This window comes from Pleurodeles waltl, chromosome 5 (assembly GCF_031143425.1).
Source record: "Pleurodeles waltl isolate 20211129_DDA chromosome 5, aPleWal1.hap1.20221129, whole genome shotgun sequence".
Lineage (NCBI taxonomy): Eukaryota > Metazoa > Chordata > Amphibia > Caudata > Salamandridae > Pleurodeles > Pleurodeles waltl.
The window spans coordinates 514657373-514675309 of record NC_090444.1 but is presented as its reverse complement, the minus strand read 5'-3'; the positions used below and the strand labels follow the sequence as shown (position 1 = coordinate 514675309).

The window sequence follows — 17937 nt, the reverse complement described above, 5'->3', positions numbered from 1 at the left end:
TTGAGAATTTATTGACAGGGCTTATGCAGAAATTTAGCTTATAAGTATAGGTACCTGGTGTTGAACTGTCAAATAAAAACTGTATATTTTACCAGATAAACACACCATATGCTGACTGTTCGGCATGCTCCAAAAACCTAACTTGACATCAGTGATGTGTGCCACAAAAAAGGTTAATGATACAGTTGAAAGGCTAGCCTGTAGGTCCACTGATTGAAACAGTAGACATTATGCACAAGAGAGCAAACATTTTGTTCCATGTGATCAATGGTGATTGTTCCTCTTTCCAAAACAGTTAAGCAGCAGTAGGATTAAGGTGGATTAGAACAAAACACATTTTACAATAGTTTATTTGACTTCCTATGTTGATAGAAAATAATTTAGTATTTTAAATTAAAATATGGTTTGCTTTATGTGGGGTTGACTGTATCTGTGAAGCACAAAAAGTCACACATCTTGCAATACGCATCAGAGTATACTGTGGTGTATTTGCAGTCCTTTTGCAGAAGGCCTCAGGATTTTTGATGCATGTGCAACAAGAAAATATGAATTTTAACGTTGTTACACATGTCCATTAATTTTCAGGATAGGTCTAGAACGTTCAAGGTCCAAGTTGGGGGCAAGCCAAGCCCCTGTTTGCCTTTACCCTTCTTCATTGGAAGTGTTTTGGAGATTTTCCAACTAGCACAGTAAATGTCCAGTATTTATGTGGAGGTATTCTTGATTTGTTATAGTAAAATTATATAAGGGATAAAGTAACCCCTGCTATACATTGTAAGGATATTGGAAGTCACTGAGGAGTTCCATATCCATATAGAGGGAGAAGACCGAAGTTCCTTTATGAAGTTATGAAATTCCAAGGTGACAAAATCTTTATTGTGTATGCCGGGGGTACTTTATCCCATATAATACATGGTCACACCATCACCTTTACCAACAATCACTTACAGCCTTGGTGCGTAGCTCTTTCACATAAAAGACAAATATGTTTGCAAACATGAAGAATACAAATAAAACTTCTAGTGCAAAATTAAGCACATCAAAATCCTGTTAGATATTAGTTACAAACAAATATTAGAAATAGTTCAATACAAGTCAGTTTTTTATTAAACTAAAAACATATAGTAGCTCGGAATGTATGAAAAGATGCAGAAAAATGCTAGCATTTCGCTAACTATCTAAGGAGTGCAAAAAATAAGCATGTTCTCTGTGATTGTAAGCTAGAAAAGTAGAACAGAAGAAAGAAAAGCAACATTTTGTTTCCGTTGCTTTAAACATCTGTTTCAGTTATGCTCCATTACCTGACCCGCCTTTCACTGCAGTTCCTGGCTCTTTGGCATCAGAACTCAACTGTAATGACTTATAATAGACAAGTTCTGATGTCTTTTCTTTATAGTCGACAATTGGGTGTATCACAAATCGCCGATTATAAAGAACTTTGAGACTGGCGTATATACAGGGTTTACAGAATCCCATGTATGATACACTCCTATTTCCCTGGTCATCCTAATGATTAGTGTAAGAAATAGGTCCAGCCAAGTCTCAGTAAATTAATTCTTGCTCAATCCTTGGTAGCTTAGCAAATGAGCAGTCAGGCTTAACTTTGAAGACAGTTATGGATTACGCATTTATTGCAACTGGTACAGTAAATAAATAAAAGACACAACATAATAAAAATGTAACACCAATTTACAAGAATAGGAAATATTTTCATCTTTAAAATAACACCAAAACAACATTCCAATGTAAGGAACTGGAAATATGAATTTCTAAAGATTTAAGTTAAAAAAAGCGGCAAAAGGCAGAAACTGCCGACTGAGGGTATCAGGTCGCATTGCACCAGGACAAAGTCACAAGTTCAGGCCGACTGTGATGGAGCACAGGCTGGACATAGGACAACGCTAGGCCCGCTGAGTATTGTACCTTATGTCTTTTCTGTGCAGTCTGTTTGATGTTGTTTTGCAAGACTTTGGGGGTCATTCTGAGTTGCCAAACTTCCCCCGTCGAAAGACCGCTCCGCGGTCAAAAGACCGCGGGGGCCATTTCGACTCTCCCGCTGGGCCGGCGGGCGACCGCCAAAAGAGCGCCCGCCGGCCCAGCGGGAAAGGCCCTGCAACATTGAAGCCGGCTCCGAATGGAGCCGGCGGTGTTGCAGGGGTGCGACGGGTGCAGTTGCACCCGTCGCCATTTTCACTGTCTGCAAAGCAGACAGTGAAAATCCTGCTGGGGCCCTGTTAGGGGGCCCTGTTAGGGGGCCCCTGCACTGCCCCATGCCAGTGGCAAGCAGCGCCGCCATGGAGGATTCTCCCAGCCGGGGGAAATCCGGCGGTCAGAATAGCAAAGGAAGCACTGCCAGCCTGTTGGCGGTGCTTCCGTGCTCGGGTCAGAATGACCCCCTTTGTGTCCAGCGTCAGTTCTGAGGAGCAGTGAGGCCTACGCTGTGAGGTCCTGCGTTGGGTCTGTTCCGATGAAGCTTTGCTGCGAGGCTTCACTTTGACTTGCGACGGTTCTGTTGAGTTGTGCGGCAAGGCTTTGAGCCTATTTGTGTTGATTCTGTTCAAGCTGAGCGGCAAGGCTTTGCATTGGTTCTGATGAGGCTGCCATCTGGTTGTTGGTTCCTTTGGGGGAGATAAATGTCCTCTAGCACTGGCCAAGGGTTAAGAAGAAATGGTTAGCCTCTCGGGAGCTTGGGCTGAATCTCCCACAGTGCACTTGCACAGTCCAGGACAAGACCACTTACACTGGTCAGCTGGGGTGTTCTCTCGTGGCCTTGCAGGGGACTTCTTAGTCTTTTGTACCTGTTGTTGATCAGGTTGTCTACTCCATTCCTTTGTTGAAGTCAGGCACAGTCCTTTCTTTGTGTAGCCTAATAAGTGCAGCAGGTGCAGTCTTTCTGAATGGAGTCCTTTCTTTGGTGCAGTGCGGGGGTCCAGCAGGGCAGTCCTTTTCTTCTTCTTTTACAGACAGTGATCTGAGGAGCTCCTGCAGCTCTTCAATATTTATCCTCCATTCTGGGCTGGCGAGAGGGGGACACCTTAACCAAGAGGGACACTGTTACCTCACTTTGCTATAACCACTTCCTGCAAAGTGTGGCATATTTGTGACCCAGAATGTACTATTTTCCCAAAAATCAAAATGGAGAAAATCTTTCATTGATGGACGTGGGGGTGGTCTGGGTCCTGTGGCATCTGTTTTCTGCAAAGGCTCCTGCCTTAGAAGTCCAGCTTACCTACCCAGCCCTCTTTCTCTTCCCGGCTTCTCCAGGAAGAAGATCTTCTCCTACTACATGGCTGTATTATTGCGACCCCAGGCCTCTTCACACCTACTTAGGGAGCAGCTTGGCATAGGCTGTTGAAGGCTGACCAATCAGAAGAGGCTGCTATAGAACTGCTTTAGGTGACTTCAGGATTGTAAGTTCTAAAACTACTTTCCTGTAATATTTATGTTAAATCAGACCATGGCAAATTGTTGGGTTTACTGTAATTTGATAGTTTGAATGAGAGGTCTAGCTAGCTCCAACCAAAGTTAGACTTTAATAAGTTTGATCAAGTCTTCCCATGTTAGGTTATGGAGCTAGAAGCTCTACAGTAGGAACACCAACTTTGGACTGGTTTTCTTTACCAGGGCGTATAAAACATATCTTACATTGTCCCTGCTTTTTAACCAAAACCTACATGCCCTACCATATGCTAGAGACTTACAGGTAGGTTGTATTTGCCAATTAGAATTATACCAATTAACATGTACCTTTTGGATGACAGAGAACTGGCACTTGGCCCAGGGCACTTCCAAAGTCAGTCACCACTAACATCAGTCTGAAATTGAAGTGATAGGGCATAAAAGATGGCTTACCTCCAGTTGGTATGCATCAGACACCCCATTCTGATTAGAATGCAGTTTTAAAATAGTAATATCTAACTCTCAAAAGAAAAGTATTATAAGGAATAAAGTATATGAAGTAACAGCAGTAGTAAAAGTTCAGAGCGAATCACAGATATGAGTGCTTTATGTGAAATCCAGTATTATACCTCGTTAGGAGACTAGATTTATATTTACAGTAAAAATGCACCCATATTTCTCAAGGAATTTAGTTCACTAGCAACTGAGGTTGATAAAAGAGCACTAAGATTTTTTGACAAAAGCTGCTTGCAAACCCCATGACTAAATGACTTGTACGCTGGTGAAGGTTTGTTTAAAAATCCTGTTCTTCATTTCTCTTTAAAACTTGTTTTTCGTGGTTTTGGTGTCAGACACAGGTTTTAGAGATCATGCAAAAATTGTTCTCTTTGAAGAAAGGACCTACAGCTATCTTTATTCACACTTGACCCCAGAGCTTGTATTACACAAAAGCTCTTGGGGTGCAATGGCCAGGAGTGCCCTCTTCCTGCGCCCCTTCAGACGTGTGCACATCCCCTTCTGTGAAATAGGTCGCACCAGTGCAATCTCAAGGTGGTGGCCCCATGCAAATGAAGATACACTTTGCCTCTGTGCCCATGTCACATTATAGTTACGGGTGCAGACGCAAAAGAGCTGACTGCCACAAAGACAGTGCACTTCCTAGAAGGTGGGAAACTGGGTCCTGTGGACCCCCTACAGTCTTCCCCGTGCAGGCAGGTGCAGTCATTTACTGCACTTAGGAGGTATCTGTCCTTGTTTGAAGAGCAGACCCGTTGCCATCTGCAGAATGATGTTTCACCCTGCTGATCTACCTTTCATTAAAGTGCGCCCCCCACGCAGGTGCACTTTTATGGCTGCACTCGGATCAGCCCATTAACTGTAATAGGCTTCACTAACCCGGTTCGCACCCAGCACCCAGTTAAAGATTTGACATGGTGCAGACAGGGGCAGTGCACCCTATACATATGAGGGGCCAGATTAAGATACTGGAAAAGAAGGTGACTAGAAAAACTCCTAGTCTCCAGTGGAAAAAACTTTTTGGGATAGAAAAAACCTCTGGAGAGTTAGACAAGAGTCAGCCTAAAGGCAGGAACAAGACTTGCGCGTCAGATATGACGTTGTGGGTCCTATATAGGTGCCTACCCGGCATGCTGATGTCAGTTCTTTTCTTTCCATGCCAACCCAGCGCTGACCTGAAGAAGAGCTACCCCTCAGCTGTTTTTTGACTGATCTTTTAGGCTTTTTGTTGAAGGTTTTTGAGTGTCAACACTCCTGGTGTAATGACTGTGACAATCTGCACCTCGTGTGCCTGCGGTGTCTGGAGCACAACCCGAAGACGTGCTCCGATTGCCAGGCCATTAATCCAAAAGCTTTGAAGGAGTGGTCCCTAAAGCTCCTTGCGGCCCGCGCTCTGCTCTGCATCGTACCCGATCTCGGTCGAGAGGAAGGTCCTGAGAACAGTCGCGGAGCCCTCCTTCTTTCTTGTCCCACTCCAAGTCCTCTGGATGCTCAGGTAAGTCGAGGCACAAGAAGAAGTCAAAGAAGAACAAGCGTTCTTTGACTTCACCCTGTCCATTGGCCGATGAGACGAGGGAATAGGCCTCCATCCCGAGCCTGCTTCTGGGTCGCCTCCTCAAGTTTCCGGGAGCCAGAGTGACCCTTGCCCAACTCAGACGGTTTTATGAGGCAGTCCCACTCTGCTGGAGCATCTGCGGGTCCCTTGGGGTCAGAAGGGGCCCCCTCAGATTGCACGCCAGTGGTTCTGGCTCCAGGGGGTACCCATCGATCCGTTCCTGGATCCTAACTGGCGTCTGTCGTACCACCTTAGCATCCTAGATGCTGGTTCTGATGTTGACTCACCTGACGCCACCCGTGCCCCTAGGTGGCATCGACCCCATCCACATTGCCGACTCTGACACGGAGCAACACTGGCGATGCCAATTCTGAATTTGACAGGGACCTTGCCCCCTATGTCTGGTCCTGACCCTTATGCTTATGGGTTGGGGTACAGTGAGGAATGGAAGGGGTTGCTGGTCCATTTAGAGTACCAGCTACAGGACCCCTTAGACTGGCGTACGGACCTCAGTGATGCAAGTGGCCTGGACACTTCCCCTGACATTGGCCAGCTTTCTCCCCTTACCGTGGCTACGGTGGTGTGAAGAGCGGCCTAGGTCCTCGGCCTCAAGCTGCTTGAGACAGACGACAAAACATACATGCTCTGTGCACTCCCCTCCATGGCTGTCATCCTCAATGCCCCACCCCTTCTACTACAAAACTATAATAAACACAGTTAATTATCATTTTTTAGTAAAAGATTTGCAGCTGCTGCTGCGGGGGGGGGTGACGCTCCTCCGCCATAGCTGAGGAGGAGCCGCTGCTGCTGTAACTGCTAGTGGCAATCAATAGCTTCAAAAGTTGTAAACCCACTGTCATCTGTGCTAAGTAATGACAGACGTAAAAACAGTTGGTCAGCATTTGGGATTGAAGATAATCTTTAATATTGAACACTGTTCGTATTGAAGGCATGAGTTACTTTATTTAATATTGTGCTTCGTTTTAGTTTATGTCTTGAGGGTTTTTGGTTTTGTGGTGGCATAGTGAATCCAGAAGTACATTTTCTACATGCAGAGAGGCATTTTCTGCATCCATGGAGATAACATCCTCCCTTAGCCTGATCATCTTGACAAGAGGGTTGAGAGATAAATCGACTACTCATGTTTACTCTCTGGGAGAAAGTGTATTTTAAAGCTCATTTTAGTCGTTAAAATATTGTATCTTTTTCAGCCATCCAGGTCAATTCTTCTTCTTTCGGTCTTGGTGATAAGTATCTTGGTTGAAGAGAGTAGCCTGATAGTAAAGAAATAGGAGATTATGCTGCTACTGCATACCCTATAAAGTATTGTCTACCCTTTATAAACTTTACGATAGAGTAACATAGGCTGATTTGGTCATGATCTGATGCAGGACTAAGGGCCTCATTCCGACGCCGCCGGCCTGGCGGGGCCCGCCAGAATACCGCTGCGCGGTCAAAAGACCGCCGCGGGTATTCTGGGTTTCCCGCTGGGCTGGCGGGCGACCGCCAGAAGGCCGCCCGCCAGCCCAGCGGGAAACACCCTTCCACGAGGATGCCGGCTCCGAATGGAGCCGGCGGAGTGGAAGGGGTGCGACGGGTGCAGTTGCACCTATCGCGATTTTCAGTGTCTGCATGGCAGACACTGAAAATCTTTGTGGAGCCCTGTTACGGGGGCCCCTGCAGTGCCCATGCCATTGGCATGGGCACTGCAGGGGCCCCCAGGGGCCCCACGACACCCCATACCGCCATTCTCTTCCCGGCGGCCAAAACCACCAGGAACAGGATGGCGGTATGGGGGTCGGAATCCCCATGGCGGCGCAGCAAGCTGCGCCGCCATGGAGGATTCCCCAGGGCAGCGGGAAACCGGCGGTACACCGCTGGTTTTCCGTTTCTGACCGCTGCTGTACCGCCGCGGTCAGAATGCCCATGGGAGCACCGCCAGCCTGTTGGCGGTGCTCCCGCGGTCGTTGGGTCAGAATGACCCCCTAAATCTAAGATTACAAGTGGTATTTTTTTTTTTTTTATTATTATTGAAACACAGACCTTGACTTAGTTTTCTTGTACTTTTGTTAACATATCTTGTGTAAAAGCACAAAACAGAAGAACTTCACAGAACTTTGATTTAGTATTTCGCCGGGCCCAAAATACAGCTGTAGCGTAGACTCATACCTTTAGAAATTTACACCAGATTTAATCAGGTTTCTCACTTTGTCTGTTCAACCAAAAACGTACAGTTTCCTTAACTGGATCTGTTTTTAGTTCAGACTTGAGAATTTCTCAGTTTGGTGTACCTTGGTTGAGCCATTTCTGCATAGTTTGCACACATTGACATGGCCAGACCTTTATTTTTAAACTATCATTTTTGCAGTACGGAACTTCTCTGATTCCAACATACTCAATTCCAAGTTTAGTTTACAGCCCTGTGAAATTTCAAACAATTTCTTAAATTAGGTGTCAATAGTCTGAAAATTTAATCAACTTGTAACAATATGGCTTAGTCGTCTTGGATGATTACGTATAAAGCAGCTAATAGTTTATGTGTTCCAGTCCGTGTTGTTTTTTTTCGGTTGAGGTGTATTGCAGTCTCATAAAAGACGGACGCTCAACCTGTTTCCTGTATTTGTGAAGTTCATCAAGTCACAACCCAGTTTTTTTCTTGAAATACCTGGCTTCCACTACTATTATGTGTTGTGGCACGTTTTTCCATGAAGGAAAAATCATACTAATTATGAAGTTAAAAATGAAAAAAATCGGAAATATTAGATAACTATGTCCTCTCCTGATTGTGAAACATAAGTTAAACTTGTGATTCTTTCCGATGTCCTTTTGTTGAAGAAGTTACAGAAATTATTCTAATATCCAATATCCCTGTATAAGAACATTGGCTACAGGACTATTGAATAGCAAATATTTCAGAACATATGTATAGGAGCACCAATGTGTTCACTGCTGCCTTTTCAATGTAAAAGCCAGAATTGGATTGATTATTATTAAATTCTGACTTGTTGATGATGTTTAGCTGTTGTACAAAGTATGAACGCCACTGGCAGAATGTTTGTAGAACCATTATGTTCCAAAAATCTACGGCAAGAAAAATCAAATTTTAGATATAATCATATTTTGGATATGAAAACCTAAGAAATGCACTCTAGTTTCCTAAAATGATCCATTTGAAAAGACAAAATGACAATGAGTTTGAAACCTATGTTAATGCAACAACAAAGTTCATCTGATCACATTATTCATTTGAAATAAGAACCAAAGGTTGATTGTTTTGTAAATTGTGTGGTTGTATTTTGGTTTACTCCCAGACTTTTTCTTTTCAGTGCAGAGAAACAATGTCCCCTTTCCGGGCTTTTTTGAAAAGACATGATAAAACAGTTGCAACTAAAATGATGAGGTAAGTGTCGAACGTGTTGCAAATGTGATTTCAGTGCTACAACAACTTTATGATTTCTTATTGTGAGATAATTTATGTCATGCCCCGAAAAACTGATATAAAATAATTACTCTAAATTTAAGAAAAAAATGTATGCTTCATTTATTTTATTACTACTAATGTAGAGTATCAGATCATGCCTGTTTCTTGCTGATCCACATGTTTGCAAATCTTTTCCCTTACATGTGTAAGCAGCACAGACATGGTGGCTGCCTTTATTCTTGTAGCTCTGAATTCTTATCACAGGGAAACACCGATATTTAACCCCTATATTTTAAAAGGTTCTACCTTTAATTTGTTTGGTAATTTTAATATAAGGGCAGAGCCTACTAACTCTTTGGATGCCTCAGATTTTCTACACGTATGTGCCTTTCTTGATCAGCATGTAGTCGCCACCATACACATGGTGCTTTGTACGCGTGACCACATCTACGCAGAGATTAACATCTTAAAAGCTCACTCTGTTACTCCTTTCTATTATGATCTGATTGATTTCTAATTTTATTAGAATTTATACAGAAGCCAAAGGCTCCTTTGCCTGTTCCTTTGCCCGCTTCAAAAGACATTTGGTATCAGTTAACATTAACAATTTTACCCAAGCCCTGCCTAAACGCCTCCCGATAGTATTTGACACCTATGTGCTACGCAATTCTTTTACCGATTGGATCGACTCAGCTTTTGACCACTCCCAGGACACACCCAGCACTGCCCTGGTATACTGATAAACTGAACGTGTGTTTACAAACAGACCAAATGGTGCTTGCGAACCAGCTTCAGCACTATTGACAATGACACCTATTCTAAAGGCACGTAACTTGTATAAGCTCTTTTCAGCCTGAACACTTATTACACGCTCTCAGTGCCACTAAAGAGGCTTTTGCATCTGTTGCTGAGGTCTCTTATCATAGATGCGGACAAAGCAGCAAATAAATGTGGAAAAAAGCAAAGGCTTCAGTCTTATTGAAGAAGCACATTGCAGACCTTAATATTTACCGAAAATAATGGACATTGGGATATCCATTTATGGCCAGAATTATTGAATCTTTGGTCAACATGTACACCCAACTCGTTTTCCTTAATTTTTTTTTTTTTTTTAAATAACCCATACTTCGATTCTGCTCACTCTGGTTTCCAACTAAGTCATGCATGTGTCCTCCTGGATCTCTCCACTGCATTTGGCAGAGCCACCCATCTCATCCTCGTAGCTCCTTTGTGGTAAAAGATGGTTAGTGACACTGCCCTTCACTGGTTCGCGTCTTTTATTGCAGACCATGAAAAAGCTATGCATCTTTCCACTTTTAGACATGCTTACCACCTTATTTTTGAGGCATACACCAGGGCCCCTCTCAGGTATACATTGCTTAACCCTGTGTATCATCTTCCTTGTCTGCCTCATAAAAATAATATTCTGGCTTTTTCACCTACACATCTAACATACAATCGGTTTCTTAAACTCAGCTTTCTTCAGACATTCACAAGTTGCAAGAAGTTTTACAAACCTTCCTAGGAAAGTATCAGAATGCATGCCCTATATTCTCAACCTAAACTCTGATAAAACCATGTTCACTGTCCTTGGTTGTTTTAATTCCATTTGACCTTTCAGCTGGTGGCCGTTTTTGCTTTGCACAATTATGATTCTTGCCAGTTATGCTTGCAGTCTGGCTATCACTTTTTTTAACCAAAAGGTTTTTGTTAAATTTGAGGTCTTTGGCTTTGGGCACTCCAGCTGGTATCACAGTATTAATACATGCTCGTTTCTGGTGCATCTCTTGAAATTCCATTATAATAGTTGTGCATCTCGTGATCTCATGAGCTCTTTAGCTGTACCCCTCCGTCCCCTGCAGTTGAGATGCCGGTTAGAATATCCCAGACTGACTCAAAGGGCTTAATTTACGAAGCCCTAATGGCACACTGCACCACTGGAGCGTCAATTTTTTTTTACACTCTGGTGGCGCAGTGTGCCAGCTCATATTTACAAGGCCACGTAAGGCATTGAACTCAAAGAAATGTGACGCATTCCCAGATTTACAAGTCTGGAAATGCATCAGATTCCTACGCCGCCTCAGGAGTGGCGTAAGCGTGACGCAACTGGGAAAAATATATTTTTCTCCCCGTTTGTTTCTCTTTCCTTGTGTGCTGCATTCTACAGAACACATAGAAAGAGGAAACACCTCTTCTGATTGTTTTTGTGCAGGAAGGTGTCCCTTCCTACACAAAACAAATCAAATCATCCCCACAACACAGGCACCCTTGCACTATGGTGCAAGGGTGGCTGTGTTAGCGCATGGCAGAAATTTGTGCACCAGTGCAGGTGAGGGGACAGAAATGTGCTGTATCTTGAAGATGTGGCACATTTATGCCCTTTCCCAGTGGCGCAGGGCGGTGCAGCAAGGCACTTGCTGCACGATGGGCCTCGTAGATGAGGCCCCAAGTCTTTGCCCTCTTCGGATATTATACAAGCCTGTTTTTTACATGGCTATAATATTTCAAAGTCTTGACCACCAATGGCAATATCTGGAGGCTCCCTCCTCCAAAATGCTACCACAGTAGTTTCTGCTACTCTTAATAATTCCATAATAAGATTTTAGATTGGTAATGCATGTCTGTAATCTGTGCTCCCGAGACTAAAAACATGAAAAACTGGGAGCGAGTAGCCCAGTATTTTCCTCATACTTGAGAAAACTTCTCCCCTAAAGAGTTGAAACTTGGGGTACTCCCACCAAGAAGGTGCCAGCCCGCACATTAGGCCACAGCCACTCCAGCAGAGTGGGCCAGCTGTAAAATAAAATGTATATAATTTAGTGAGGGACATATACCAATCAAAAATAAGTTTATAATGTGCCTCCATTCCTAGAATGCTTTGTATGGCCCTGTTGAGGTTTCTCCAGATTTGTGCCTACTGTATCTCTATAAGTTCTGTGCCCACTATTAAGTCCCATTGGTCTTTATTGAGGTGGTTCGTCTCCAGTGTTGTGTTTAATAGTGACTGATAGTTATACTTCCCTTGGCTCCCGGGACTCTATGAACAAAGTTCACTGTGGGTGATAATTCCCTAATGTTCGTCTTCTTAACTGGGGGCTGTAAGACCCAGTGCCAGATCTGATTATAGTGGAATCTCTCCTTTCCATCTAGATGGAAGACTCTTTTGTAGTCACTAAAGGATTTGATGACAGCCTCACTGAACATATCACTTAACACACCACAATTACTATCTTGCTTCATAAATCTACTTGTCCTGTAAAAAAAATCCACTTGTCCCTTTGGTGCCATATAGTGTGGAGGCAAATTATGGCAGCAATCTCTGATAATAGTCTCTGATTATGCCAGGGCTCATACTATAGTAGAGCTTGACTACTAGAAATGTCCTTATTTTATCATCTTCCAGCAGATCTACAGCAGATCTACATTCTGAGGCTGGAGGTAGTAGTAAGCAATAGTTCTAGGATTGAAATGCCCTTTTGAGCCCGTGCAAACCTACTAACTTGATTGTTTTAGAGGTTTTCACCATCTCTTTCTAATCTTTCCCCCATACAGAGAAAGGATGGATATGTACTCCTGATAAGGGCAAAAGTAAAACTTCCTCCAGGGTTGGGAAAATGTGGTTGAAGGGAAAGTGAACTTGTTACTGCTCAACAGATTTCCGTATCAGAAAATCCACACATGCATATTTGCTCTTTCTGAAATACAGTTCAGTGTCCTGAACTACAGAGGCAAGGTGTGCTTTTTGAGACCAAAATATTTTTGTTTCTGCCAATGTTTGTTATGATGGTGAGGGTCCAGCAGCTCCCACAACAATACATTTTTATCAAAACCATGTCCAAACAAGACATGCATTGACAAAACCAAATCACTGACCATCAATGTCACACCTATTGACTTTGCCACTGTTTGTTTGTTTTCATGTTTTCCCCATACTCTTGTTACACTGATTTTTCCATTATGATTTTTTTGGGGAAATACTAGCATGCCTCAACACATTTTACTGAATGATGCTATAAAGAAACAGTACCTACATTTCACAGTATTTTAGCAAAAATATTTTTCCCTACTTGCATTTTTGGGTGAACATTTTATTCTGAAAGCAGAGAATCGCAAAATGTTTCTTTCTAGCTTCCGCAAATATATGCATCAAACCAGAGAGCATTCTGGGAGCATTATGAATAACCTCCTATTGCTAACCTTTGCAAATGTGTGTACACATTTTTATCCTCCCACCACTGTCAGTAGTGGAGTCCGAGCTTACATTTCTTTAGAGTGCTCACCCTGATAATAGAGACTTTGCATTAATTAAACCACACATACAAGTTCAACCAGCATTAAAATATGGACACAAAAGTTACCTTAACTACAGATAATGCCCTTCCCTGATCCATAATGTGATACTGTAAAGGGTTTGTGCTGCAGGGGGTTGGGCCTACTTGTCTCAGGGACAAAATAAACATGAAAACTCGTTGCCCTTAATCCCTAACAATATGTCCTGGGTGCCGAGGGAATGTCCAGGGAATACACATATAATTTTTAGAAAAGGGGTAGGGGCTGGCCACTATGGGCTTTCAATGCCCTCCCCCAAAAGAAAATAGGCACAGTCTTTCTGCTCCCCGGGAGGGCAGAAAGCACACTAAGCACCAGGTAAAACATTTTTTTCCAGAAAAGAGGACGGGTGCAAACTATCGGCAAACTATCAGCATGTCAATGCTTCTACCCCCACAAAAATGGGCACACACCTTCTTCCTTTCTTGGGAGGCAGATGGGAGCCATAGCACTGATCTGCGCCCGCCCCCCCCCCCCCCCCAGGGTGGCATAAAGCCCACTACGCCCCAGGGAGTATTTTATTTATCCAGAGTAGGGGGTGGTGGCTGTCCAGAATGGGCTTAACAATGCCCCCATCCTTCCCCAAAAATCAGCACAGACTTTTTGCCCCCAAGCCCCCCCCCCCGATGTGGGAAAATAGCCCTAGATCTGCTCCCCTCGGGAGGGGGCGGAAAGCCAACTTGGCACCAGAGAGTATTTTCTTTAGCCAGAGTAGGGCAGGGGCAGCCCAGAATGGGGCTTGGCAATGCCCCCCACAAAAAATCAGCAGTCTTTCTGCCCCCACCCCGGGCAGACAGGGGCAATAGCCCCTGATCTGCCCCCCCAGCTCCCCTGATGGGCAGAAAGCCCACTAGGCACCAGGGAGTATTTTTCTTCATCAGAATAGGGATGGGGCTGCTCAGAATGGGCATGCTAATGCCTTCACTGCCCCCCCTCCCCTTTACCCCCCCAAATGGCCATAGTTTTTCTGTCCCCCTCCAACCCACCAGGGGGCAGATATTGGCAACAGCCCCCGATCTGCCCTCCTAGGGGGTGCGGGTGCAGAAAGCCCACTAGGCTCCAGGGACTATTTTTTTCTATGTGCAGCGGTAGGGGCTGCCCAAAATGGGCATGCTGGAGCCACCTCCCCAAAAACATGGCCACAGTCTCTCTTAGCCCGGAGGGCAGATGGTGGTTACTAAACCCAATCTGCCCCACCCCGGGGGGGACAGAAAGCCCACTAGGCACCAAAGATATGTTTATGGGCATGTCAGAGAGCAGCCCCCTAGGCAAGGGTCGCACCTCTTTTTTTTTTTTTTTTTTTGGGGTGCACATTTTGCCCATTTCTGTCCCCCTTGGGGCAAATCAGCAATATTTTTAGGCTCATCTGTTTCAAAGAGGAGCAGAAAACCACTAGATACCAGGGAAAGTTTCTGTGTGTGTGTACTGGCGTTTGGCTGACTGTGCGTGTACTTGCACTTTTGCTGGTGGTGTGTGTGGGCCTGTGCTTGGCTGGTGGTGTGCGTGGACTGGCACTTGCCTGGAAATGTGTCTTGTATGGATCCCCAGCGTTTTCTTACCCAGAATCTCCTGCAAGCGTCAAATTTAGCTAAAAAGTTACATTTTCCTCACATTTCTGTGTGGCAAAGTTGTAGGATCACTGCAGAGGCACAAATTTCCTACCACCCAGCATTCCCCTCGGTCTGCTGATAAAAATGATACCTCACTTGTGGGTGCCCAAAGCAAAGTCAGCCTAAAAATGAGAAAGTGAGGGGGAAACAAAGTGGGTCCAAATGCTGGGTGGTAGGACATTTGTGCTGATGTGGTGATCCCTCAACTTTTCTGCACAGAAATATGAGGAAAGTGTGACTTTTTATATATATATATTTATATATTTCCTAACTATAGCGTCCCTATAACCTTTGTTTTTTTCAGTGAATTCGAAGTTTTTTTTAACGTATAGTAATTTTCATTTCTACACGTTAATCCAACCACCGCCTTACCAGGCCCTGCGGCCAACCCCCTATAAGCGCCCAACCCCTTGCAGGACTTGCCTGCAAGGCCTGGCCTGCAGCCAGTCCCTGCGGCCAACCACCCAATCCTACTTTGGACTCTGCTCTTTGGCTGTGCGTGGCAGGAGTTGGCCACAGTCCATCTCTCTGGGTGTGGGAATAGGTGTAAGAGGGTAGATCTGGGGGAGAGAGTGGCTGAGAGAGTCTCTGTCTTGATCTGAGAGTGCGTGCATCAATGTCTTAGTGGGTGCCTTAGTGTCAGTGGGTCTGTGAGTTGGTGCATGAAGATGTTAGCGGGACTGTGAGTGGGTGTGTGAGAGGGTCTGTGAGTGGGTGCGTGAGTGTCTGGGTCTGTGAGTGGGTGCGTGAGGGTGTGAGTGGGGCTGTGAGTGGGTGCACAAGGGTCTAGGTGGGTCTGTGAGTGGGTGCGTGAGTGTTGAAGTGAGTCTGTGAGTGGGTGTGTGAGTGGGAGAAAGAGATTAAAAGAGAGAGATACCGAGTGACAGGGAGTTTTTTAGGCTTTGATGGATGATATATTTAGAATTAGATATTTCACCACAAATTAAAAAACAATTATTTGTCATTTAAGAACAGTAACATTATATTTAAGTATGACCATTTAACATTTGTAGTTGAAAAAACATGAGGGAAACAAGTCCGACTGGACTGTTTCCTTCACTCTGAGCTATTCGTTTCTTTTCTTTTTTTTTCGAAATAGTTTTTTTTTAGTCCTTTATGGGATAGTTGGGACAGCCAGGGAGCCCTTGAGGGCCCCTTGATCCCTACATGTTATTTTAAAATATTTTTTAAATGTTATAACAAGCCCTTTGCCGGCTATCTGGGACCGCAGGGGAAGACTCAAGGCTTCCCCCGCGGTCCCATTGCTTAAGCAACCAAGGTGCTGCTTTAAGTAGCAGCTTTGTGGTTGCTTAAGCAAACCTTTCATCTCTGTTCACTGCACACATACCTGCGTGCAGAGGACAGAGATGAAAGGTCTGCTCTGTGACAGCAGGACCTGCTTGACAGGACATAGTAGGAGCCGGGGGAGAAGGAGCAGTCCCCAGGGCCATCAGTAGCTCCTCTTTTCAAGCTTATCCCTGCCATGATAGCTGTACACCTCTGTTTTTCCTTTCTGCCCCTTCCCTCTTAGAGTCACCTTATAGTATCTTGTATGAGAGTCTTAACGGTCTCCCATTCACTTATTGCACTTTTTACTGACCCCATATGTTCTGTAAAATAGCTGGCTATAGCCAGTGACTTGTTCTCTTTCATGTGTTCCCAAGGTTACTGCATGGCGTCCCTCACTGTCTTTCCACACCTTTACCTTTACTCTGAAAGTTGTGAATTTATGAATCCTAATTGGTACACCCCTAAATCCTGAGATGTTGCCTGAATGACAAAGTAGTTTGTATTACCCCATGACCTATCAAGTGGAAACAGTTTTCTCTGAGCTATATTTCTTGTAAATATTTTATTCCAGCTCTCTGATTTGATGTAAAGTGCATATTTATATACTGTTATCCAACCATTTGTAGTCCAGGACATACACTTGCCATATGGGTTTAATGCTTTATGTACTTCTGTTTCCCATGGCATGCTTCTCCTTCACTTCGTTCCTCATTTTTTAATGTTACATCTTTATGCCAAATACTTGAAGTGTATCGAACAACTTCACTTTCCCCTATCCCACACAATTGTACTACAGGCTAAGAACTGCCCCACACTTCAACGCATGTTGTGCTTTGTCACCTTTCCCAAACACCAAATAAGCAACTAACTAGTAGTAGAATCACATTTCCATTTACGCTACCAGTGAAGGGAGCAGGAGGGGGGTCTACAGGTGAAGGTACGATTTTGTTTCACCTTGCCATGCACCAGGCGCTGTACCACCATTTCCCTCCTTTCCTCCCATATATAATATTTTGCTAGACCGTAAAGGACAAAGTTTCTGTTTCCTCTCATTTAATATCTCTAATTTCCCTGCTTGTCTTGGAGCAACAAGGCCAGTAATCTGCTCCCATTGTTACACCTGTCGTACGCATAAGGAAGAATAATCAAAGGGTTTACTTGGCCTGCCCTTTCATTTGCATTTCAGGTCATTGTCCCTCTTTTTCTTCTTCAGTTTCTAATTCTATGTCAGTTGGAACAACTGTATTGTTATTTCTGTCATGGTATTTTTTAAAAGTCACCTACCTGTGCCCTTATATACCTGAGTATGAGGACTGCACTCAACTTCTGTTTCACTGATATGTTTGTCTTCTTTCGTACTGTTCCAAGCCTTCTGTGTTCTTTCGTGGGCCTGCTAATTGGACACTAGCTTTATTCCCACTCCTCGTCTGGTGTTGTAAAGTGCCATATCTTTTCTTCAGACACTAATCATCATTGGAAACGGCATATCTAAAATACTATAAGCCTTTTCACAGAGAGCCTTTTTCACCGAGTCAGGACTTCTCAGCTGCTTCTGTACTGCCACTGTGAAATCTGAGAAGGACAGAATTGTGGAGTTACCATCTTGGATTGGGCATTGTTTTCTTACTTATTGTAGTATGGCATTGTGATCATGATGATTACAAAGATAGTCAGTGAGAGTTCAGGTTAGTGCTTCTGTGCACCCTCTCCACTGAGGAAAAAAATGAGAGAGATATTTGGGTTGAGGACTTTCATTATCCAGCCCTCTATAAGCTGCTCAGACTTGGTCCTTCTGTCTGCTCAGGAATCCCTATGAA

General features: G+C 44.1%; 1 protein-coding gene across 1 annotated transcript in view; it reads left to right on the top strand.

The window, feature by feature from the left end:
- The window catches only part of ECT2L (epithelial cell transforming 2 like), a 502849-nt gene that overhangs the window by 387461 nt on the left and 97451 nt on the right, over positions 1-17937 (top strand). Inside the window, exon 18 of the mRNA XM_069234316.1 lies at positions 8797-8870. Within this exon, the coding sequence (XP_069090417.1) occupies positions 8797-8870 (74 nt within the window). The remainder of the gene's footprint in view (positions 1-8796; positions 8871-17937) is intronic.